Source organism: Hemitrygon akajei, chromosome 7 (genome assembly GCF_048418815.1).
Source record: "Hemitrygon akajei chromosome 7, sHemAka1.3, whole genome shotgun sequence".
In the NCBI taxonomy this organism is placed as follows: Eukaryota; Metazoa; Chordata; class Chondrichthyes; order Myliobatiformes; family Dasyatidae; genus Hemitrygon; species Hemitrygon akajei.
In genome coordinates, this window is record NC_133130.1 from 183407427 (window position 1) to 183431982 (window position 24556).

Below are 24556 nucleotides of genomic sequence, written 5' to 3' on the forward strand. Positions count from 1 at the left end.
CTGAAAGCTACCCAGAGTAAAGCAGATCACATTTTTTGCACATCTTACCCTAAACATTTACTCCTTTCATCATCAGTTCACATTTCTGGTAAGATGGTAGCATGCATAGGTACAGCGGCTTCTACTGTGCCAACCAAAGGTGTTATTGTCTTTTTTAAACTTTTGTTTTTATGATTGCAAGACCCTGCTGAACATTGTACTTAAAGTACAGCGTGTCTACCCCATCAGCGAACTGCTCGTTGAAGAAGCTGAACTTGGTGCAGATCGTACTGCTGCCTGCATTAGAGGCATTGGGGGGGGATCGGTGAGTGAAGGCAACATGCAGTCTAACAGCAAAAGATAGTCTTAGTTACTTTTCTTGTTATCGCAAGACCCTGTTGTCAGTATGGAATGCTGCAAATCCAATTCACTTACTCATTAGCAGATGGCAGTGATGGAGAGCAGGGGATCTGTGTGGCTTTGACTGTAGCAAGGAATAGGCCTCAAGCCATGGTGTCGCCAGTTTATAAACACCCAGAAGAGAGGCGCTAGAGTTAATGTGCTCCACGGGAGTGGCTGGGACAGTGAGGCATAGCATCCAAGCTAGAGTTGGTGCTGCCCCCAATGTTCGCTCGGCAGAAGTCACGCCGCATTGTGCTCAACTGTAGACTGCTGCAGCATTGATGGACTCAGGGTCTTAGACTATATTTTCTTTTGTGTGACTGTATTTTACTGCTATCTTATATTTGCTTGTAATCTTATATGTGCCTTGTGCTGTGTATGACTGTTACCGTTTTGCACCTTGGCCCTGGAGTAATGCTGTTTCATTCAGCTGTTTTCATGTATGGTTGAATGACAGACTTGACTACAGTCTGCATCACCTCATGATAACTAAACACGTTGATTTACAATCTCCACCTCCAGATGTGCAATGACACTACTTAAGGAATGCCTGATTAAATAGGGATTCTCAACTAGACCTTACCTTCAGCACTGTAGGGCCATATAGCATATCTTCAAGAGTAAGATAGAAACTTCTGTTCAGGTAATGATTTGAGAAATCTATCAGGAGCTGAATATTGTACAAGCTGTCTGCAATTGAAGTCACTTCCTTCAGGCAAATATCTGCAAAGAAAAAGAAATGACAAAAAGAATCCCATTTAATGTTCAAAGAAACCAGTCTTTAAAGGAATGAATACAAACTTTAAACACAGCATTTTTGAATTGTACTGTTTTCAGCTGTCAATAACCAATTGATTTTCCCCATACATGATGTATTTTTCAACAACAAACTCCTGCCGAGAATAAATAAACAATGCAGCTTTAAGTCATTTATTTTGAAACCAGGAGCTCTAACTGTTATGGGGTACACAGAATTTCAGATGCCACTGTGATCTGTTCTGACATTACCCTCCTCTGCTTCTTGTCATGCCTCCCCCATTTCTTAAATTTTTAATTTTATTAAATGCTAATACAATGCCACCTACATATTTACTCATGATTTTTTGAAATGTGGAAAGGGGGATCTCCAGGATTAAGTCAATATTTTAGGGAGCCTGTTGTGTTGAACAGATAAAAGATGAATGAAGTGAATTACTTGCTCAAAGATTAGATGACCTGAAACAATTCTTCATTTTTTTGCATATTTCTTTCACTTGATGCTTTTCTTACATGATATTTCTACAAAAGGTATCAGTTGGAAATAGCTAATGGTATTGAAGAATTTAAATTATTGTTGAAAAAATATTACATATAATGTATTGCTTAAAATAAACATTTGATATAAACTTGTATGTAAAATCACATCTAATTTTTACACTGGAACAACAGAAAAAGATAAATATAGTGCATAATTTTAGGTACAAATACCTTCTAATTTCATGAGCTCTGGGCAGTAATAGTGAATAACGGCCAGAAGTGAACAGCCATCACAAGCATCCCTCATTAAATCCTCCATTAGAGGGAAAAATGGTAACTGCTTGCTCAAGGGGTGATCCCGTCGATAACGAACCTAACACAAAAAAATAAAGATTTAAGGGTTTTCCATGTGTACATGCAAGAAAAAAAACAGTTGAGATTTATATTTTGAAATTTTCTACATTGCTCAACTACAAAACAGCTGGCAATTGCTATTTTCTTCATGACTTCACCACTAAGGATATGAGTCATGAGTTATGGAGAGATATAGCACAATAAAAGCCTTTTCAATCCATTTCCTATTTGATGATCAATCACTTTACACTAATCCCATATTAATCTTTATTTTATTCTTCCCATATATTCATCAACTGCTCCAGATACTACCACTCACCTACACATGAAGGGCAATTTAGTAGCCAATTAACCTATGAATCTGCATGAAACCTTGCATAGATACAGCGGGGATCTGCAAACTCTACATAGACAGCACCTGGAATCAGGATTGAGCTCAGGTCTCTGCCACTCTCTTCCCTAATGCACCATCATGACACTAGAATGGTTGGTCACCTGAGATCTTTTCCTCAGCTTTGTTCCCACAAAATACATTAGACCAATTTATTTGCTGATGCATTTTAAAATTAGAAGTGCATTTTGCAAACATCTCTTTTCTTGAAGTTGCAGAGTTTGTTTGTGTCAATTTTACTTGCAATTTTAATAAATTGGAACTAGCAAATCAAGCCTTCTTTTACAACCTAAATTGGATCCTTGTTATTCCAGACATGACGTATGCAAGCTCTCAAAGACGTGCTAACCATTCTGCACTTGGCACACAATTAAAAATCCCTTTTTTAAAAAAAAATAACAGAACATGAAATCAACCACAAAGAATGTCCTGGTGTGGCTGATACACCAAAGTGTGTGAGAAAAAAATAGCATTGTTCTTTCAATAGCCTCAGATTCAAAAAAAGATTTGGCTGCAAGTCTCACTAAATTCTGGACATTACAGATAATTCAGTGTTACAGTGTCTCTAACAAAAGGCAAAGTATCTTGTCATACATTCTTGAGATACCTGTCTGTCAGGAAATTTGTTAATTATTGTTTATTTTAAAATGATTTGTTCTTTAACCCAGAGAAGATTGATGTTATGTCTTTTGATGAAATTTTATTTTTGCAACATCATTAGCCTGAAGCAATAGAATTGTGGAAGATTATCAATCTGATATGAATTTAGTCTATTTCACTTAATGAGTCATTTTAAGTATTAATCTATCCTCGCTCGATGGATTTCTGGATACTCATCAGTACCAATCAGCTTTATACCCATACTTTAAAGAAAAATACATGAGGTAACAATTTTAAGAGCCCATTAAAGTTAACAATCTGTGCAACATTTTTATATAGTAACATGAAATTTAGCCTATGGTCACATGTAGTCATAATTGATTCTAAAATTAAATACTGCAATCAGATGTGATTAATGCTGCTGATGCCACTGTCGACTTATTAGAGTACATGTATAATAAACCATGTGAATCAACTGGGTATCAAGCTCAGTAAATTGGCTCGAAAATTTTGTCTCTAATAACGTGTGTGTATTTTACTATAACACCACAGCTTTTGAAAATATTCATGTAAACATATCCTTATACATGATGAGCTGTACAAGACTTTACAGATAAATAAATTACAGTACCTAATTACTTACACCTACAAATGATAAAAAGTTTTAAAGTGCTATAACATTTTCCCCAGTTTGTTTTGCTTCTGCTGATGTAAAACAATTGGTTGTCAATGAAACCTACATTTATTATTTCAAGCCTGCTGTGACAAATTACAGCTTCATTGACTGTAATAGGAAAGTGAGCTGGTTTAATGAATTTAGAATTTACAAAAATCTAATTGGAATTAATTAAATAGCAGTTCAGAAATAACAGCACTAACCCAGCTCCACAATTATTTTTTCAGAAATTGTATGAAAATGCATTCATCTGACTGTTTAATACAATGTTCATTTTGGTTATATATTTACCAGTACTCTACGTTAATGAATGCAAAAACTATAAACTTTCAGTAAAAATAAAGCCAGAAGCTTAATTTGAAAACGTAAAGCACACTATAATACCTTCAGCATATTCTTCTGGTTCCAATACACAATGAGGTTGGCATGCATCAAAATAGACCAACACAAAGCAGACAGGAAGGATGTTGAAAGATGCAAAGCATGCAGAAAATAGTATCCTTGTTTAAGGACAGGAATTGTCAAAAATCCTCATTCATACTCAGACTCAAAGCATTTGGCTGATAAATTAAGTGGGCCTTGGGTGCAATTTTAAAGTGAATTAACAACGGTTGATAGCTACAGAAGGCCGAAGACCGGTTAGGAAGAATGGGGGGGGGGGGGGGGGGTGGACAATAACGTTGATTCTCTAATTTCAGGCACACAGATAACTGACATCATTCATAAATACAGTATATTCACCAGATATACAGTACTTTCCATTTGGAACTTTGCATCAAGTGCCTTTATTTGAAAAGATAACCCAGGAACTGCAGTTAAAAACCACAGCAAATTTTAGTAGAAGTCTGATCTGATGGTGTGGTTTGGAATATCTTTGAGGGTTGTTGACAGTTCCTTGCAGTGTCTTGCTGAAATAGTTTCAACATGTTGAGTAAGAGGATTCCAGTGCGTACATATTTGACAATGAAATCAGTAGTATTCAGTGCCTGCATGAGAAAGCATGCTTGACAAGGAATCTGCTGAATATCCTCAAATTCCCAATGCCTCATTTGTAAATCCAATGTTCTCAACAACTAGTTTGAACATTTATATCAGACTATTAAGTTAATAAACCATATTCAAAGCATTAAACATTAAACTTTAATTTTTTTAAGAGAGGAACATTGTATTTTTCAAATAATCACTTTTTAAAGCCCAGTGATGTTCTCTAGAACAGAGCATTTTCAGCAATAAACAACAAACCATCTTCCAACCAAGACAACAGATCTGAGTAAGGCATCATGAAACCCATACTGAAATATTGGCTTGGATTCTGTGACAGAAATAACATTGAGGGTAATGGTGTTCATTTAAAATTATTCAGCAACTTCCAGTGGCCACATGGATGTAGTAAAACATGGAAAGGGAAAAAGAGGTGTGCAAGACACCTTGCTCTTTCAGAAGCAGAAAACGTTATCTTGTTAACTGAAACATCACTTAAACATGGTAAATGGTACGAAGTTGCTAAAATATTTGCACTCACTGAGAGCCAGAGAAAGGAATTTTCCAACAACTTGCATGCTAGCAGTGGAAAGGTTAAAAGTGGTCTGACTTGACACATTGTAGTGGCTTCTCCCACTTCAGGGATAAGAGCAATAGAAACTTCAGCACAAATACTTAGGGTCTGGTGCACGTTAGAAGTGGAATTAGTCCTGGCATTATTTCAAGAGTAGAAAGGCTCATCTCTGATAATCAAATTACCTAGTCAATTATTACATGGCAGCTTGTGGAAAGTTGGGCACAGCTTTCTACATTACAACTACAATTATACTTCACAAAAAAAAGATACATCATTGACCGTACAGTATTTTGTAATGCCCTGAAATGAAAGCGAAAGGTACTAAAAACACAAAATGCAGGCTTTTCCTTCCATTTCAACTATCCACTTTACCAGTATGGTAAATCACTATTGTCAGCTTTTCTAGTGCCAAAAATTAGCTTTTACAAGTGTGCAATGTCACTTTAGACATTCTTCCTGCATATTTTCAAAATATTAAAATAAAGGCCTCTTGCTTTTTAAATATAATTGCCCTTGCTTTATTATTTCTCAAATCGCAAATCATTTGATACTGAATTCAAAGCTAACATTCTTTGTGCACTCAGCAGCACTTACCCGGTATCTGAGGCAAGAGATATCTACTGACTAAATTAAATTGTTCAATCTGCTTTAAGGAGGAAATACAACAGTCTCTTTATGCACAACTGCTCCCACAAAGAGTCATGTGATCATGATCAATTAATTTGATCACCAGGGATAATAGTGTAGACCATCATTGAAATAACAAGAGATCATTTAACTCACCTGATGCAGACTGAGCCTTGGACTGAGATGGTATTTCTAACAGTGCAGCACTCCCTCAGCAATACACAGAGTGTCAGGCTAGCAGGCTACTTAAGGTCTGATTCACTTTATTTCAATGTTTCTAAATGATTAAAATATCCAAATGAATTCCTTTGAAGTATCAAGGTTAGATGAAAATAAATCAGAGGTTGTTTCATTCGGCTCTTAATCAATGCCTACCAATAGTTCACAATAGGTCCAATTTTTTTAAAATCAAAAACTGGTACAAAACTCAAGCATACATAACCATAGGTAGCTTTTAAACAGAAATTTGATAAGGGTCTCCAACTTTCGGTGTACCAGAAAATGTTTTGTTGTTTATTGCTGCTGTTAAAAGGACGAATTAAGTTTGACTGAAATATAAATAGAAATGTAACGGCTCACTTACAGGCACCAGTTTCCAATACCATTTTGAAGGAGACTGCCCAAAAAGCAGGGAAAGGAGTTAGAGTTCAAGGACAGCAAAAGGCAAGGAGCAAAGCTTGTTAGAACACACACAGACCAATATAAAACACTCCAAATTAGATGGCTAATCCTATTGATTAGCAAACATTATCAACAGGTATTACAAAGTTTATTGCATCAGTGACTCAAATGTTATAGAGAATATTTACAATTGTGATGTGCTGGATGGTGGAATAACTGAAAAAGGAAAAGGCAAAGTTCATAGTTCTGATTTGACTGTGTATATATATCATTAGTACATATTGTACTAAATGTTTTAAATAAAGACAATGCAAAACGCTTACAGAAACTTAATTAGACCAGAATTCTTAAGCGAAATAATTAAAATTTTGGAAAATGTTTAGAATAGCATTTGATACATGTCCTGAATCCAATTTACATAGAAAAGAATGGTTTAACAAAATTTCCAAAGTAATGTTTACTGGTAAATATTTCCTTTTTGATTACTGTTATCACATTAACTCAATTAAAATGCTCATGCAGGACCAGCAAATAGAGAAAATTCCCAAAAGTGGCAGCACAATTACATTTATCCAAGCTGTACCATTTTCATTCTAAGCAAACACAGCACTGTTCACAATTATACCTAAATACCAAAAGATATAAAGGCTAATCAAAGTAATCTCCTCCATCATCTACATAAGCTTCTTGTCTCTTATGTTACAGAGAGAAAGTAAACAGTGCTTAGAATTGCTCCATGAGGATGAATGGTAAAGTTAGTGGAAGTGCAAAACACAATCAACTTAAATTTTTTCACCAGAAAAGTTTGCAACAGAAAGAGAATGCCAATTCTCCTCTCAATTTCACAGGCTTTTCAATTCATAATCTTTCCATCTGTTAAACATACAGCATATACATACACCAGAACATGGCAATGGAATAAATGTCATTTGCTAATATACTTTTTCATCTGATTAAATATTGCTTTTTCACAAGCACACAATACTGTCTTCTACAACTGAAACCAAAATTCTCCTTACAAAAAACATAAGAAAAAGTGGAGAAGAATATAGATGAATGGTAAATATGGCAAATGTTTGTCTAAAAACTGACTCAGGTGATGCTGCATTTCACCTCTCCTAGAATGTTGCAAAAAGATGAAATTACGCAGTTGCTCAAGAAGAAAGCTATTTAAAACAAATTAAGTACACAGTTATGCACATCAAGTAGTCCACAAGAAACAGAAATAAGGTTTTAAAAAAATTCAAGACTGTCAAAGCTTACACAACAAAATTGTCATAACTTACTCATAGAACACTACAGCACAGATAAAGGCCATTCAGATCATGTAGTCCATGCCGAACCATTAGTCTATCTAGTCACATCGATCTGGAAACATCTCATCCATGTACCTATCCAAATTTCTCTTAAGTGTTGAAACAACATCCACCTCTTCTGTTGGCAACTCATTCCACTCTCCACCATCAATGAAGTAGCTCCCCCTCAAGTTTTCTTAAACAGTTCATCTTTGAATCTTGACCCATAACCTCTAGTTCTAGTTTCACACACTATAATTTGACCTCTTTTGCTGACAGCGATTGGCCAATTTCTTACATTTTCCTTAATCATTTTATTTGTCTAACTTTTTTAACAAAACGATGACACGGGTTCCAAAGCATTGCCAGTCTGGTACAATACAGCCTTTATAGATTCTGAGATGCTGATGGGGTTGACGAGGGAACTGCAGAGCTTCATACAAATGGAGCAGTAGGTGGGTAGTTTGTGATTATAGTGCACTTCTGCTTACTCAAGACTTCTGTGTGATCACAATACAGTTTTGAGGTCCTCAATACCATCCAGTCTTCTCCTTAAGCACTTTGAGCAAATACCAAAAGTAAGTGGGAATGTTGTGTGTGTAATGTGTAGTAGTCAAGAAAGCTTACATCATGAGATTTGACCTAAGTTGAAAATCAGATACTCTTTCAACCAGACTGCCAGGAAGCATTTGATGGCTATGTCAAATTTTATCATCAACGTCTACCTCTTCTAATGAATAGCTCCAGAAATATGGGAAGTGCATTGTGTTTTCCAGGATCTCATCATGAATCATTATAATAAGAAGAGGGACGCCTCACGTCTTAATAAGCTGGTAAGGAAGGCGGGCTCTGTCGTGGGCAAAGTACTGGAGAGTTTAACATCGGTAGCTGAGCGAAGGGCGCTGAGTAGGCTACGGTCAATTATGGATAACTCTGAACATCCTCTACATAGCACCATCCAGAGACAGAGAAGCAGTTTCAGCGACAGGTTACTATCGATGCAATGCTCCTCAGACAGGATGAAGAGGTCAATACTCCCCAATGCCATTAGGCTTTACAATTCTACCGCCAGGACTTAAGAACTTTTTAAAGCTATTATTAATGCTTTTTGAGATGGTGATTTAGATTCATATCATATTTTTTACTGAGTTAAGTATTGTATGTAATTAGTTTTGCTACAACAAGTGTATGGGACATTGGAAAAAAGTTGAATTTCCCCATGGGGATGAATAAAGTATCTATCTATCTATCTATCATTATCAGAAAGAATTGTGGTACAGCAAAGAGAAAGACAGTGGATTTTGTCCTTCAAGATGCTAAATGTAATGTCCTTCCTCTTAACTGCTTCAGTAGAAGAGTGGATAATAGTGGATAACTGAAGCTCAGCCTTAATTTAAGTCAATTCGGCTCGAAGGGCCGAATGGCCTACTCCTGCACCTATTTTCTATGTTTAAATGCATGCATCATCTGCAGATTGCAGTTCCACAAAAAAGATTCATGTGACCTTGGTTTTTGAGTTTAGTTGCCATAGGCTGAAGTTTCCCCACAAACATTCCTAATGGCATTTTCCTGTAGAAAGCTGCCAGCCAATCATTTTTCAACCTTTACCACTAGGTGGCAGCATAATACCTGCTCACCCTTCCAGCTACTCAAAATCCTTACTCATGGATATTTGAATTTGTCTGCAAGTTTCTCCATGTAGTTCAAACAAGTCAAGATTCAGGATTTAAAGCACATTTATCATGAAAGAATATGTAAATTATACACTTTGAAATTTGTCTGCTTGTGGCAGCCACAAAGCAAGAAACTCAAACCACCCAATTAAAAAAAAGACCAAAAACCACTGCACAGAGAAAGAGATAGAAAAAAACAGATATCGTGCAAATAATAGAAGCAAGCTAACAGCACCCCGAACCAGTATGAGTCCTAGATCCACTCCGAGAGTACCCAGAGTTGGCCCAAGCCAAGCCTTGGTCCCCAGCTTCTACACCAGTGGGGCAAAAACACACAGAAGCCAGATCAGTCCAACACCGCAGAAAAAGTAATGAAAATTATGTCATTTATGCACTTTAACTGATCTCTTTTCTGGTCAAAATTAGAAATACAAGTATCATTGCCACCTATTTTTGTTCTTTATTTTTCTCCAGACTTATTAAACATTATAGTTTACCTAATTTTACTAGCTGTACAAACTTTTTCCAGATCACTGTCTAAAAATTGATATTTTTGTTCCGCCAATGAAATTAAATTGCTGCCATCTTTTATTGTCTCCATTGTTGCTGGTGCTTAGAGTTTGTCCACCATCTGTAGCTTGAGCCTCTCTTGTTCCCTGCTGGATACCAGCACCAGTCTGTTATAACTGTATAGACTTTATTTTTCCCACATCAGTGCATCTGGTTGTACTTGAGTTTACTGCTTTCTCTTCTTTGCATTAAGACTTTAAATGTCTGTCTCTTAAAAGTTTGTATTTAAATTTTCATTTCTTCGGTTGTTAATTGAGCCTTCAGACCCAGTGCACGAATAAAGTTCAAAATAAATTCAATACAAGTACATTTATGTATGTCACAACATACTACCCTGAGATTGATTTTCTTGTCAGTATTCACAGTAAATACAAAGATGCACAATAAAATCAATGAAAAACTGCATAGAAAAGAAACGGACAACCAATGTGCATAAGACGATAAATTCTGCAAAGACAAAAGAGAAAATAATAAATAAATAAAGATATTGAAAACATGAGTTGTAGAGTCCTTGAAAGTGAGTTGTGGTATCAGTTCAGTGTTGAGGTAAGTGAAGTTATCCCCTCTGATTCAAGAGTCTGGTATTTGGGTAATAAATATTCATAAACTTGGTGATGTGAGACCTGAGGTTCCTGTATAGTCGGTCCTCCTTATCCACGGGTTCCGCATGCGCGGATTCAACCAACCGCAGATCAGGAAAACCCGGAAGTTCTCTCTCCAGCACTCGTTATTTGAGCATGTACAGACTATTTTTTCTTGTCATTATTCCCTAAACAATACAGTATAACAACTATTTACATAGCACTTACATTGTATTAGGTACTATAAGTAATCTAGAGATGATTTAAAAGTACAGGCAGTCCTTGGGTTATGAACAAGTTCCGTTCCTGAGTCCGTCCTTAAGTCGGATTTGAAGTTGGCACAGGTATATCCGGTATTATTTAGCGTCAGTTAGTCAAACGTTTGTCTTTGTATATAGTATACATTTTACCTTTCTATGCATATAAAACTTAAGAAACGCCTGTATTTCAATAATTAAACCACTGCGTTGCTTAGTAATAATTGTAGCTTTCATCGGGGCAGCGCTTTTCACATGCTCCATTAAAATTGTTCCGATCGTTGACCAACTGTAGCCTAACGTTTTTCCGATGATCAATGGCATTTCACCTCTTTCCGATCGCTTTATTACTTCCATTTTATTTTCAATCGTGATTATTTTCATGAACAGAAACACTGCGGATTCAGAGCTGCGTCGGGTCCTAAAGACCACCGCACTGAAACAGGTTAAATAAAGTCCGGGGTTCCGCTGGGTCCTAAAGACCACCTCACTGGTCAGCTAAATAAGGGACTTGAGCATCCGCATTTTTTGGTATCCGCGGGGGGGTCCCAGAACCAATCCCCCGCGGATGAGGAGGGCCAACTGTATCTACTTCCTGATTGCTGCAGTGAGAAGAGAGCATGGCCTGGATGGTGCAGGACCTTGATGATGGTGCAGCTTTCCTGTGGCAATGCTCCTTGTGGATGTGATCAGCAGTGGAGAGGATTTTACCTGTGATGGACTGAGCCGCATTCACAACTTTTCTACATCTTTCCATTCAAGGGCATTGATGTTTCCAGGCCATGATGCAACCAGTCAGGATACTCTCCACTACTCATCCATAGAAGTTTGTCAGTTTTAGATGACATGCCAAATCTTTGCAAACTTCCAATAGAGTCGTTGCTATGCCTGCTATGTCCTGGACCCAGGACAGATCCTCTGAAATGATAACACTGAAGAATTTATATATCCTGACCCTCTCCACCTCTGATCCCCTGATAAGGACTGGCTCATGGGCTTTTGGTTTCCTCCTCCTGTAGTAAAGAATCAACTCTTTGGTTTTGCTGATGTGTGAGAGGTTGTTGCTGTGGCACCATTCAGCTAGAATTTCAATCTCCCTCCTATATGCTAATTTGTCCCTATCTTTGATTCGGCCAACAACAGTGCATTATTAACATGCTGTGGAAAGCATTAATAAACATTAAACATAAGCATTAAAAACATTAATAACAACATGCTGTGGAAAGTGGCCAGTGAGTGTGTGGGCCAGTGAAGGAGTGGAGATTTGAGGCTTTGACTCGAGAGGCTTCGATGAGAAGAGGCGGAGGACGAGCTTGTTCCCAGTTAGTCTATACAATGCCTCCTGAGACGGTGATGTGCCTCTCCTGTGAGATGTGGCAGTCTTGGGGGAACTCCCCTCTCCCGCAGAGTCACATCTGCCAGAAGTGCTTGCGGCTGGGCGATCTGGAAGACCGTGTGAGGAATCTGGAGCAGCGGCTGGATGACCTTCGACTCATAAGGGAGAATGAGGCAGTCACAGATGAGAGCTACAGGGAGGTAGTCACACCTAGGCTGCCAGAAGCAGGTTGCTGGGTGACAGTCCGAGGGGGGGAAAGTGAAGGAGAGTAGACAGGTAGTGCAGAGCACCCCTGTAGCCATTCCCCTGAATAATAAGTTCAGCGTCCTGGATGCTGTTGGTGAGGACGACCAACCAGGTGTGAGCCACGGTGGCAGGGCCTCTGGCACTGAGTCTGACCCTGTGGTGCAGAAGAATGGGATGGAGAAGAGGAGAGCTGTCGTCACTGGAGACGCTATAGTCAGGGGAGCGGACAGGAGATTTTGTGGACGTGAGAAGGAAACCGGTATGGTTTGTTGCCTCCCGGGTGCCAGGGTCCGGGATGTCTCTGACTGGGTGCATGACATCCTGGTACGAGGGGGAAAGCAACCAGAAGTCATGATACATGTTGGGACCAACGACATAGGCAGGAAGAGGGATGAGGGCCTGAATTGTGAGTTTCGGGAACTTGGCAGAAGACTGAAGAACTGGACCTCAAGGGTGGCATTCTCAGGATTGCTGCCAGTACTATGTGATAGTGATGGTAAGAATTGGAGGAGATGGCAGTTGAATGCGTGGCTGAGGAGTTGGTGCAAGGGGCAGGGTTTTAGATTTTTGGACCATTGGGATCTCTTCTGGGGAAGGTGGGACCTGTACAGATTGGATGGGTTGCACCTGAACTCGAGGGGGAGCAATGTCCTTGCTGGTAGGTTTGCTAGCATGATTCGGGAGGGTTTAAATTAATTTGCAAGGGGGATGGGACCCGGAGCGATAGAGCAGTGAAAGAAGTGCATGGAGTAAAGCCAGATCCAATAAATACAGATGCTTTGAGGAAAGAGAAGCAGAATAAAGGGTGTAAAGGTAGTAAGGTAAAAGGGCTAAAGTGCGGGTACTTCAATGCAAGAAGCATCAGGAACAAAGGTAATGAACTGAAAGCTTGGATACATAGATGGAATTATGATATAGTGGCCATGACGGAGACTTGGCTGGCACCAGGGCAGGAATGGATTCTCAATATGCCTGGATTTCAGTGCTTTAAAAGGGATAGAGAGAGGGAAAAAGGGGAGGAGGGGTGGCATTACTGGTCAGGGATACTATTACAGCTGCAGAAAGGGTGGGTAATGTAGCAGGATCCTCTTTTGAGTCAGTATGGGTGGAAGTCAGGAACAGGAAGGGAGCAGTTACACCACTGGGGGTATTCTATAGGCCCCCTGGTAGCAGCAGAGATACCAAGGAGCAGATTGGGAGGCAGATTTTGGAAAGGTGCAAAAATAACAGGGTTGTTATCATGGGTGACTTTAACTTCCCTAATAGTGATTGGCACTTGATTAGTTCCAAGGGTTTAGATGGGGCAGTTTGTTAAGTGTGTCCAGGATGGATTCCTGTCACAGTATGTTGACAAGCCGACTAGGGGGAATGCCATACTAGATCTAGTATGAGGTAACGAACCCGGTCAGGTCACAGATCTGTCAGTGGGTGAGCATCTGGGGGACAGTGATCACCGCTCCCTGACCTTTATGGAAAATGATTGAACCAGAGAGGACAGGAAAATTTTTAATTGGGGAAGGGCAAATTATGAAGCTATAAGGCTAGAACTTGCGGGTGTGAATTGGGATGATGTTTTTGCAGGGAAATGTACTATGGACATGTGGTCGATGTTTAGGGATATCTTGCAGGATGTTAGGGAGAAATTCGTCCCGGTGAGGAAGATAAAGAATGGTAGGATGAAGGAACCATGGGTGACAAGTGAAGTGGAAAATCTAGTCAGGTGGAAGAAGGCAGCATACACGAGGTTTAGGAAGCAAGGATCAGATGGGTCTATTGAGGAATATAGGGTAGCAAGAAAGGAGCTTAAGAAGGGGCTGAGAAGAGCAAGAAGGGGGAATGAGAAGGCCTTGGCGAGTAGGGTAAAGGAAAACCCCAAGGCATTCTTCAATTATGTGAAGAACAAAAGGATGACAGGAGAGAAGGTAGGACCAATTAGAGATAAAAGTAGGAAAATGTGCCTGGAGGCTGTGGAAGTGAGCGAGGTCCTCAATGAATACTTCTCTTCGGTATTCACCACTGAGAGGGAACTTGATGACGGTGAGGACAACATGAGTGAGGTTGATGCTCTGGAGCATGTTAATATTAAGGGAGAGGAGGTGTTGGAGTTGTTAAAATACATTAGGATGGATAAGTCCCTGGGGCCTGATGGAATATTCCCCAGGCTGCTCCACGAGGCAAGGGAAGAGATTGCTGAACCTCTGGCTAGGATCTTTATGTCCTCGTTGTCCACGGGAATGGTACCGGAGGATTGGAGGGAAGCGAATGTTGTCCCCTTGTTCAAAAAAGGTAGTAGGGATAGTCCAGGTAATTATAGACCAGTGAGCCTTACGTCTGTGGTGAGAAAGCTGTTGAAAAAGATTCTAAGAGATAGGATCTATGGGCATTTAGAGAATCATGGTCTGATCAGGGACAGTCAGCATGGCTTTGTGAAGGGCAGATCGTGCCTAACAAGCCTGATAGAGTTCTTTGAGAAGGTGACCAGGCATATAGATGAGAGTAGTGCAGTGGATGTGATCTACATGGATTTTAGTAAGGCATTTGACAAGGTTCCACATGGTAGGCTTATTCAGAAAGTGAGAAGGCATGGGATCCAGGGAAATTTGGCCAGGTGGATTCAGAATTGGCTTGCCTGCAGAAGGCAGAGGGTCGTGGTGGAGTGAGAACATTCAGATTGGAGGGTTGTGACTGGTGGTGTCCCACAAGGATCTGTTCTGGGACCTCTACTTTTTGTGATTTTTATTAACGACCTGGATGTGGTGGTAAAAGGGTGGGTTGGCAAGTTTGCAAACGACACAAAGGTTGGTGGTGTTGTAGATAGTGTAGAGGATTGTCGAAGATTGCAGAGAGACATTGATAGGATGCAGAAGTGGGCTGAGAAGTGGCAGATGGAGTTCAACCCAGAGAAGTGTGAGCTGGTACACTTTGGAAGGACAAACTCCAAGGCAGAGTACAAAGTAAATGGCAGGACACTTGGTAGTGTGGAAGAGCAGAGGGATCTGGGGGTACATGTCCACAGATCCCTGAAAGTTGCCTCACAGGTAGATAGGGTAGTTAAGAAAGCTTATGGGGTGTTAGCTTTCATAAGTCAAGGGATAGCGTTTAAGAGTCACGATGTAATGATGCAGCTGTATAAAACTCTAGTTAGGCCACACTTGGAGTACTGTGTCCAGCTCTGGTCGCCTCACTATAGGAAGGATGTGGAAGCATTGGAAAGGGTACAGAGGAGATTTACCAGGATGCTGCCTGGTTTAGAGAGTATGGATTATGATCAGAGATTAAGGGAGCTAGGGCTTTACGCTTTGGAGAGAAGGAGGATGAGAGGAGACATGATAGAGGTATACAAGATATTAAGAGGAATAGACAGAGTGGACAGCCAGCGCCTCTTCCCCAGGGCACCACTGCTCAGTACGTGGCTTTAAGGTAAAGGGAGGGAAGTTCAAAGGGGATATTAGAGGAAGGTTTTTGGTGCATTGGTGCAGTGGTTGGTGCGTGGAATGCACTGCCTGAGGTGGAGGCAGATACACTAGTGAAGTTTAAGAGACTGTTAGACAGGTATATGGAGGAACTTAAGGTGGGGGGTTATATGGGAGGCAGGGTTTGAAGGTTGGCACAACATTGTGGGCCGAAGGGCCTGTAATGTGCTGTACTATTCTATATTCTATGAATCAATAATACACTAGAGAATAATGGAAATGTACAAAATATCCTTCAATCCTTTCAGTTACAAACCTTCGAGCTATTTCGTCAATACTTTGCTACTATAACAAACCACGTTTTTGTCCTATTCAGATGTGCCAAATGATACAAAGTACACTTGATCTTGACATCCTTGGTTTGTAACACTGTTCCTAATGAGCACAACCATCACCTGGTTGTATAATTATGCAGTTATACCACAACTTTAAAATCCACAGTTCTGTACATTTTTACTCAATACTGCAACCAAATAAACCTTTATAAATCTCAAACCTCAATCTATCTCAAAGTATTAAAGCTACTCCTTAGTCTCTTCCTTGCATATTATCTTTAAAATGTGTATACCAGTGAAATTGCACCTGCGCAGACTCATACTGGTACATATGACAATAAACTCTACTTTGACTTCAATTGAACAACGCACATCCATCTGTATTAATCACATCTTCCAGCTCTTGGCTCATAACCTTCTATGCCCAAGCTATTCAGATACTCATGCCAACGCACCCGTTCCGGCACTATCACATCCTTCCTAGAGTGGAGGTTAGAACTGCATGCAGTATTCTATCTGAGCTCTGATCAATGATTTATAAAATTGGAGCACAAACTCACTGCTCTTGAACTCAATGCCCTGACTGATGTGGCAGGGGGATGGGAACAAGTGCAGAGAGACAGAGGGGTGTAAAATGAGGGTAGAAGCAAAAATTAGTAAGGTGAAAAGTAAAAGTGGCAGGCAAGCAAATCCAGGGCAAAAATCAAAAAGGACCACTTTTCAACATACTTTTATAAGGGCTAAGAGTGTTGTAAAAACAAGCCTGAAGGCTTTGTGTGTCAATGCAAGGAGCATTCGTAACAAAGTGGATGAATTGAATGTGCAGATAGTTATTAATGAATATGATATAGTTGGGATCAGAGAGACATGGCTCCAGGGTGACCAAGGATGGGAGATCAACATCCAGGGATATTCAATATTCAGGAGGGATAGACAGGAAAGAAAAGGAGGTGGGGTAGCGTTGCTGGTTAGAGGGGAGATTAACGCAATAGGAAGGACGGACATTAGCCTGGAGGATGTGGAATCAATATGGGTAGAGCTGCATAACACTAAGGGGCAGAAAACGCTGGTGGGAGTTGTGTACAGGCCATCTTACAGTAGTAGTGAGGTTGGGGATGGCATTAAACAGGAAATTAGAAATGCGTGCAATAAAGGAACAGCAGTTATAATGGGTGACTTCAATCTACATGTAGATTGGGTGAACCAGATTGGTAAGGGTGCCGAGGAAGAGGATTTCTTGGAATGTATACGGGATGATTTTCTGAACCAACATGTCGAGGAACCAACTAGAGAGCAGGCCATTCTAGACTGGGTATTGAGCAATGAGGAAGGGTTAGTTAGCAATCTTGTCGTGCGAGGCCCCTTGGGTAAGAGTGACTATAATATGGTGGAATTCTTCATTAAGATGGAGAGTGACATAGTTAATTCAGAAACAAAGGTTCTGAACTTAAAGAAGGGTAACTTTGAAGGTATGAGACGTGAATTAGCTAAGATAGACTGGCAAATGATACTTAAAGGGTTGACGGTGGATATGCAATGGCAAGCATTTAAAGATCGCATAGATGAACTGGAACAATTGTTCATCCCAGTTTGGCAAAAGAATAAACCAGGGAAGGTAGTGCACCCATGGCTGACAAGGGAAATTAGGGATAGTATCAAGTCCAAAGAAGAAACATACAAATTAGCCAGAAAAAGCCAGCACACCTGAGGACTGGGAGAAATTCAGAGTCCAGCAGAGGAGGACAAAGGGCTTAATTAGGAAAGGGAAAAAAGATTACGAGAGAAAGCTGGCAGGGAACATAAAAACTGACTGTAAAAGCTTTTATAGATACGTGAAAAGAGAAAGATTGGTTAAGACAAATGTAGGCCCTTTACAGTCAGAAGCAGGCGAATTGATCATAGGGAACAAAGACATGGCAGACCAATTGAATAACTACTTTGGTTCTGTCTTCACTAAGGAGGACATAAATAATCTTCCGGAAATAGTAGGGGACTGAGGGAAATACATATTAGTAGGGAAGTGGTGTTAGGTAAATTGAAGGGATTAAAGGCAGATAAATCCCCAGGGCCAGTTGGTCTGCATCCCAGGGTGCTTAAGGAAGCAGCCCAAGAAATAGTGGATGCATTAGTGATAATGTTTCAAAACTCCTTAGATTCTGGATTAGTTCCTGAGGATTGGAGGGTGGCTAATGTAACCCCACTTTTTAAAAAAGGAGGGAGAGGGAAACCGGGGAATTATAGACCAGTTAGCCTGACATTGGTGGTGGGGAAAATGCTAGAGTCAGTTATCAAAGATGTGATAACAGCACATTTGGAAAGAGGTGAAATCATCGGACAAAGTCAGCATGGACTTGTGAAAGGAAAATCATGTCTGACAAATCTTACAGAATTTTTTGAAGATGTAACTAGTAGAGAGGATAGGGGAGAACCAGTGGATGTGGTATATTTGGATTTTCAAAAGGCTTTTGACAAGGTCCAACACAGGAGATTAGTGTGCAAACTTAAAGCACACGGTATTGGGGGTATGGTATTGATGTGGATAGAGAATTGGTTGGCAGACAGGAAGCAAAGAGTGGGAATAAACGGGACCTTTTCAGAATTGCAGGCAGTGACTACTGGGGTACCGCAAGGCTCAGTGCTGGAACCCCAGTTGTTTACAATATATATTAATGATTTAGACGAGGGACTTAAATGCAGCATCTCCAAGTTTGCGGATGACACAAAGCTGGGCGGCGGTGTTAGCTGTGAGGAGGATGCTAAGAGGATGCAGGGTGACTTGGATAGGTTAGGTGAGTGGGCAAATTCATGGCAGATGCAATTTAATGTGGATAAATGTGAGGTTATTCACTTTGGTGGCAAGAACAGGAAAACAGATTATTATCTGAATGGTGGCCGATTAGGAAAAGGGGAGGTGCAATGAGACCTGGGTGTCATTGTACACCAGTCATTGAAAGTGGGCATATAGGTACAGCAGATGGTGAAAAAGGCAAATGGTATGTTGGCATTCATAGCAAGAGGATTCGAGTACAGGAGCAGGGAGGTTCTACTGCAGTTGTACAAGGCCTTGGTGAGACCGCACCTGGAGTATTGTGTGCAGTTCTGGTCCCCTAATCTGAGGAAAGACATTCTTGCCATAGAGGGAGTACAAAGAAGGTTCACCAGATTAATTCCTGGGATGACAGGACTTTCATATGAAGACTAGATCAACTGGGCTTATACTCGCTGGAATTTAGAAGATTGAGGGGGGATCTTATTGAAATGTATAAAATTCTAAAGGGATTGGACAGGCTAGATGCAGGAAGTTTGTTCCCGATGTTGGGGAAGTCCAGAACGAGGGGTCACAGTTTAAGGATAAAGGACCGAGATGAGGAAAAACTTCTTCACACAGAGAGTGGAGAATCTGTGGAATTCTCTGCCACAGGAAACAGTTGAGGCCAGTTCATTGGCTATATTGAAGAGAGAGTTAGATATGGCCCTTGTGGCTAAAGGGATCGGGGGTATGAAGAGAAAGCAGGTACAGGGTTTTGAGTTGGATAATCAGCCATGATCATACTGAATGGCGGTGCAGGCTCAAAGGGCCGAATGGCCTACTCCTGCACCTATTTTCTATGTTTCTAAGCCAATATCCCACGTCTTCATAATCACAATCTCTACCTGTGCAGTTATCTTCAAGGAACTTTGGACTTTTACATCAAGGTCCTCTGTTCCTCAATACAACTTTAGACCCTCCAATGCGAAATCACAAAATGCATTATCTTGCGGTGACCTGGATTAATCTCCTACCATTTCTCAGTCCATTTCACCAACACGTTGATATTATTGTTGTCCAAGACTATCCTTACTTTACACCATGAAAAACTGCACTAATCTTCATGCCATTTGCTAATTTAATAACTGTATCCCCTCCAGACACATCCATATGATTTGTGTCTATTACCAATTGCAAGGGTCACAGCACTGATCCATGTGGAACACCACCAGGCACAGGCTTCCAATCACAAAAACAGCCCGTTTCTATCACCCTTCTTGTTCTATTGCAAAGTAATTTTGTGTCCAATTTACCAACTTGCTCTAATTTTGGACTGATCTCCCATGTGAGACCTTGTCAAAAGCTTTACTTGTAGTCAGTGAAAGCCACCTCTACTCCTATCAATAAACTTTGTTACCCCGTCAAAATATTTAATCTGATCATTAGAGGATCTGCTGTTGACAAGGGCATGCTGGCAATTTGAACAATATTGGAGAGGTAACCCATTCAAAAGGGTTATCATACGAGGAACGTTTGATGGCTCTGGGTCTGTACTCGCCAGAATTCAGAAGGATGGGGGTGGGGGGGGGGGGGGATCTCATTGAATCCTTCTGAATGTTGAAAGGCCCAGATAGAGTAGATGTGGAAAGGGTATTTCCCATGGTGGGAGAGTCTAAGAAGAGAAGTCAGGATAGAGGGGCACCCTTACAGAATAGAGATGCGGAGAAATTTCTTTAGCCAGAGAGTCGTGAATTTGTGGAATTCGTTGCCACATGCAGGTGTGGAGGCCAGGTTGTTGGGTTTACTTAAGGTAGAGATTGACAGGTTCTTGATTGGACATGGCATCAAAGGTTACAGGGAGAAGGCCAGGAACTGGGGTTGAGGAGAAGATAAAAGAAAGGATCAGCCATAGAGGAGCAGACTTGATGGGCCAGATGGCCTAATTGTGGTTCCATGTCTTAAGGTCTAAAATAACCATTTCTGATTGTTTCTCGAAGTATTGAGTGATTATTCAGTTTAGTCTTCTGGGATGAAACATTTCTTTAAATCACATGTCCAAAGGCATTCAAGCTTCCATAGAGTAAACTTCATCACTGGTTTCAAAGACTGTTAAAATCTGTTCAGAATCAATATAGAGGTTGGACCAAATCTGTTTCTGTAAGAATAGTAACTCAGCTTTGATGAAGAAATAAGAAACAGATTTCTTTCACAGAGCAAGTATACTCCATCAAAAATCAAAAGTACAATTTGTAACAAGGCATCATCTAGTTTTAGTTCATAATTATCAACCACAGCTCTACGTTCAGCAAGACAAGCATGCATTTGCTCATTTAAAATATACACTATTAACCTTTAAGTCACAAGTATAAGGGTCGCAGCAGAAAATATTGACAGTTTGCTCATTTCCATAGATGCTGCCTAACCTGCTGAGTTCCTCCAGCATTTTGTGTATTTTGCCTTGGATTTCCAGCATCTGCAAAGTTTCATGTGTTTACAAGTACATTCTAATTGACAAATGATGGTAAGTTTGACTGACTCAAACTTTATTTACAAATTGAGGTGTTGGCACAAATAGCATATAGTTAATCTATATAATACCAAGTTAACAGAACTGCAGAGTTTTAATATTGCAGGAAATTAACAGTAACTACAAAAAAACTTAAACCCGCTAAATGTGGATGTTCAAGGAAAAAATGTAATTTGTTGAAGAAATCACCAATGAACCTTGCAAACAAAAGGTTTGATAAGAGTACATCTAAGTATCTTGCTTTCATTAAATACTAAATATTGCATCAAGAATGAAATATAATGATGACTCATTGCTTGACAAACATTTTCTTATATAATCAGAGTTAAACAAACTAGAAGAGAAGTGCACTTAGTCAATTTTCTATATAATGATCTAGAAGAACTTGATAAGCCTAAAAAAATTACCTTTTGGTGACTTGGACTTTCTATAACTTGTTGTTTAAGTTTAAATTCCTTTTCTGTAATCTCTCTCATTTTTAAATTCACCTATAAAGGCAAAAGACAACAAAGATATTTTAATCTCAAAGTAGGAACAGAAGCATGTTAATAAAAACAATTGGGATAAAGAGTCAGCAAAAATATAGTTTCTAATATACAAATCCAGAGCTGCAATAAAGAGAAAGATTACTTTTGTCAGGAGCATGAATCAGAGTAGTTACAGTATAGGAAAGCCTTTTGGTCTATTGTGTCTCCCCACCAAGCTCCCTATCAGTTTAACTCTAGCTCCTTCCACTGGCACCAACTGTGTAGCCTTACAAATGTTTCCTCACAACAGTAATCTAATTCCAGTTTGAAGGCAACAAAGCAACCTGTATCCACCTTAGCTGCAGGCAGTCCATTCCAAACTTTAACCGTTGCTGCATAGAAAGGTACAACATCAGAACTCTTGCAAATCTCACCAAATCAAGCAGCATCTGAGGTGGCAAAAATTTAGGCTGACTTTTTGGATAATGACACTGTAAGAATCTGATATAGGGTTTCAATGGGAAATGTCAACTTGTATCTTTTGCTGCCACAGATGCTGCTTGACCCACTGAGTCCTTTCAGCATTGTTTTTATTCCATACACCAGCATCTGCAGTCCTTTTTGTTCATGTAGACTGTTCTTCATGTCATTGTTAATTCTCATTGTTTATTTCATACTTTTACCTTCTAACCCCGACCCCTTCGTTAAAGGGAACAGCTTCTTCGTATCCAACTCTATCCAGACCTGTCATTATTTTCTATACTTTAAGTTCTTTCAGCCTTCTCTTCTCTACAGAAAAGTGGGATGGAACCAGGAATGTAGAAGCAAACTAGTAAACAAGACTTAAAAAAAGCTGGAATACACAATAGTTTAGGGAGACAAAGATGTCTGGAAATTTTGGAATAGTTGGAAAAAGTCGTCAATTGGTATAACACTGCAGGAGTGGAAAGGAAGAGCTGGAAAGAGGAACAAAGTGTGACGGGCAGAGCAAAGAAGCATTGTTTGGAAGGAGTTCAACACACATGTTAATGCCACAAGTATCAAAAAAATCTAAGTGAGAGTTGGAAAAAAATGGGACAAAAGCAAAAGGACTGAACTAAAAGGGTGGAGATAAGAAGGGACCAAACGGCTGCCTCTTCAAGCTCGTCTGCAGAAACAACTTAAATTCCTCTCTTTAATGTCTCTGGTTTTCCCTTTTAGATGGCTGGGGTTCTATCAGAGTCCTGATCTACAAATGGCACTCAAACTATTTTTTTTTTTGAAACAGTCGATGAATTCCCATTCCTGGAGCTCACTGGCTGACCATTTTCCAACATTCTCCAGGCACTGTTTGGAAGATGGCACCTCCAGGGTGTAGCCCCGTGGATGATCAATTCCAAGCCAGTGTTGTCGCCCGAGGCGTCGCGGGAGATGGAACGTCAGGATTTTGCTGCAGCGAATGTATGGACGGAGGTCTCCGTAGTCGAGTGGTCTCTCTCTCTCTCACTTTCTCTCTCGATGGTGTAAGTTTGCTGCCGATTCTCGAGTCGGAGAATCTCGGAATAAAAAGCAACGCAGTAGACTGTAATATCATGACTGTGACATGTCAAATTTTTGGATAAGTAACTATTTTTGTTCACTGCAATTCATGGTCTGTCTTTGGGTGCTTTGCTATTACTTGGTGGATGGTGGGCACTGACGCTTTTTGCTGAAGCAGGTGGGGGAGTTGATGTGTTGATGCTTGCTGCTGCTTGCATGGGGAGGGAAAGGGGGGCTTTGGTGTTCTAACATTTTCTATCATTCGCAAACACGTGGAAATCTGCAGATGCTGGAAATTCAAGCAACACACACAAAATACCGGTGGAACGCAGCAGACCAGGGAGCATCTATAGGAAGAAGTACAGTCGACGTTTCGGGTCCAGACCCTTTGTCAGGATTTTCTATCGTTCATTGTTTTGGTCTTCTTCAGCTTCTCGTGGGTGTCTGTGAAGACGAGTATTTCAGGTTGTATATTGTACACATTCTCTGATAATCAACGGAACCATTTGAATCATTTGAAATTGATCTTACATGAAAGCAGGACAGAGCTGATTGGAAACCTCATGCTCTTAAGTATTGCCAAGTAATCAAGACACCCAATCTCAATGGAACAAAATTGTGAAATTGAAGAAAATATTTTGTTTGCTATTACTTTACAAGTCCATTGGCAGTTCATTCAAGCAACAACTATGATGAGCAGCACAAGAAAATAATACTAAAGCTTAAAATTGTCCTTTATTTTAAGGAACATTTAAGACATTTTTAGATGGGCAAATGGATGATAGAAAAATAGAGGGTTATGTAATAGGGAATGGTTAGACAGGTTTTAGACTAGGCTAGAAAGCCAGCACAACATTGTGGGCTGAAGGGCCTGTACTGTGCTATAATGTTCCATGTATGTTTCTATCTAAAGATTCTCCCATTGCAATTGGTCTTTCAAATAAAAATGGGGATACAAGTAGAAATACAAAAAGGCAGTACTTTCTTTTTCTTTGCAGATATTTAAAATAATAATCATATCTTTGACAAAGGAGCTGCAAGTGGTCCAAATGAAATATGTTTAGTGTGAACACCAGTCAATAAAAAGGGGATTAAAACAGAACCATCAACAAGATGCCTGGAAATAAGACAAACAAAAACCAATC

The 24556-nt window shown here is 40.0% G+C and overlaps 1 protein-coding gene across 3 annotated transcripts in view; it reads right to left on the minus strand.

Annotated features, from left to right (window-relative positions):
- The window catches only part of camsap1b (calmodulin regulated spectrin-associated protein 1b), a 138707-nt gene that overhangs the window by 33528 nt on the left and 80623 nt on the right, over positions 1 to 24556 (minus strand). For 2 of the 3 annotated variants that reach the window (XM_073052848.1, XM_073052847.1), the window contains exons 4-7: positions 21834 to 21914; positions 6407 to 6439; positions 1849 to 1990; positions 965 to 1104 (exon numbers count right to left, since the gene is read on the minus strand). In XM_073052848.1, the coding sequence (XP_072908949.1) occupies positions 965 to 1104; positions 1849 to 1990; positions 6407 to 6439; positions 21834 to 21914 (396 nt within the window). The remainder of the gene's footprint in view (positions 1 to 964; positions 1105 to 1848; positions 1991 to 6406; positions 6440 to 21833; positions 21915 to 24556) is intronic. The other variant, XM_073052849.1, reaches the window with a different exon arrangement.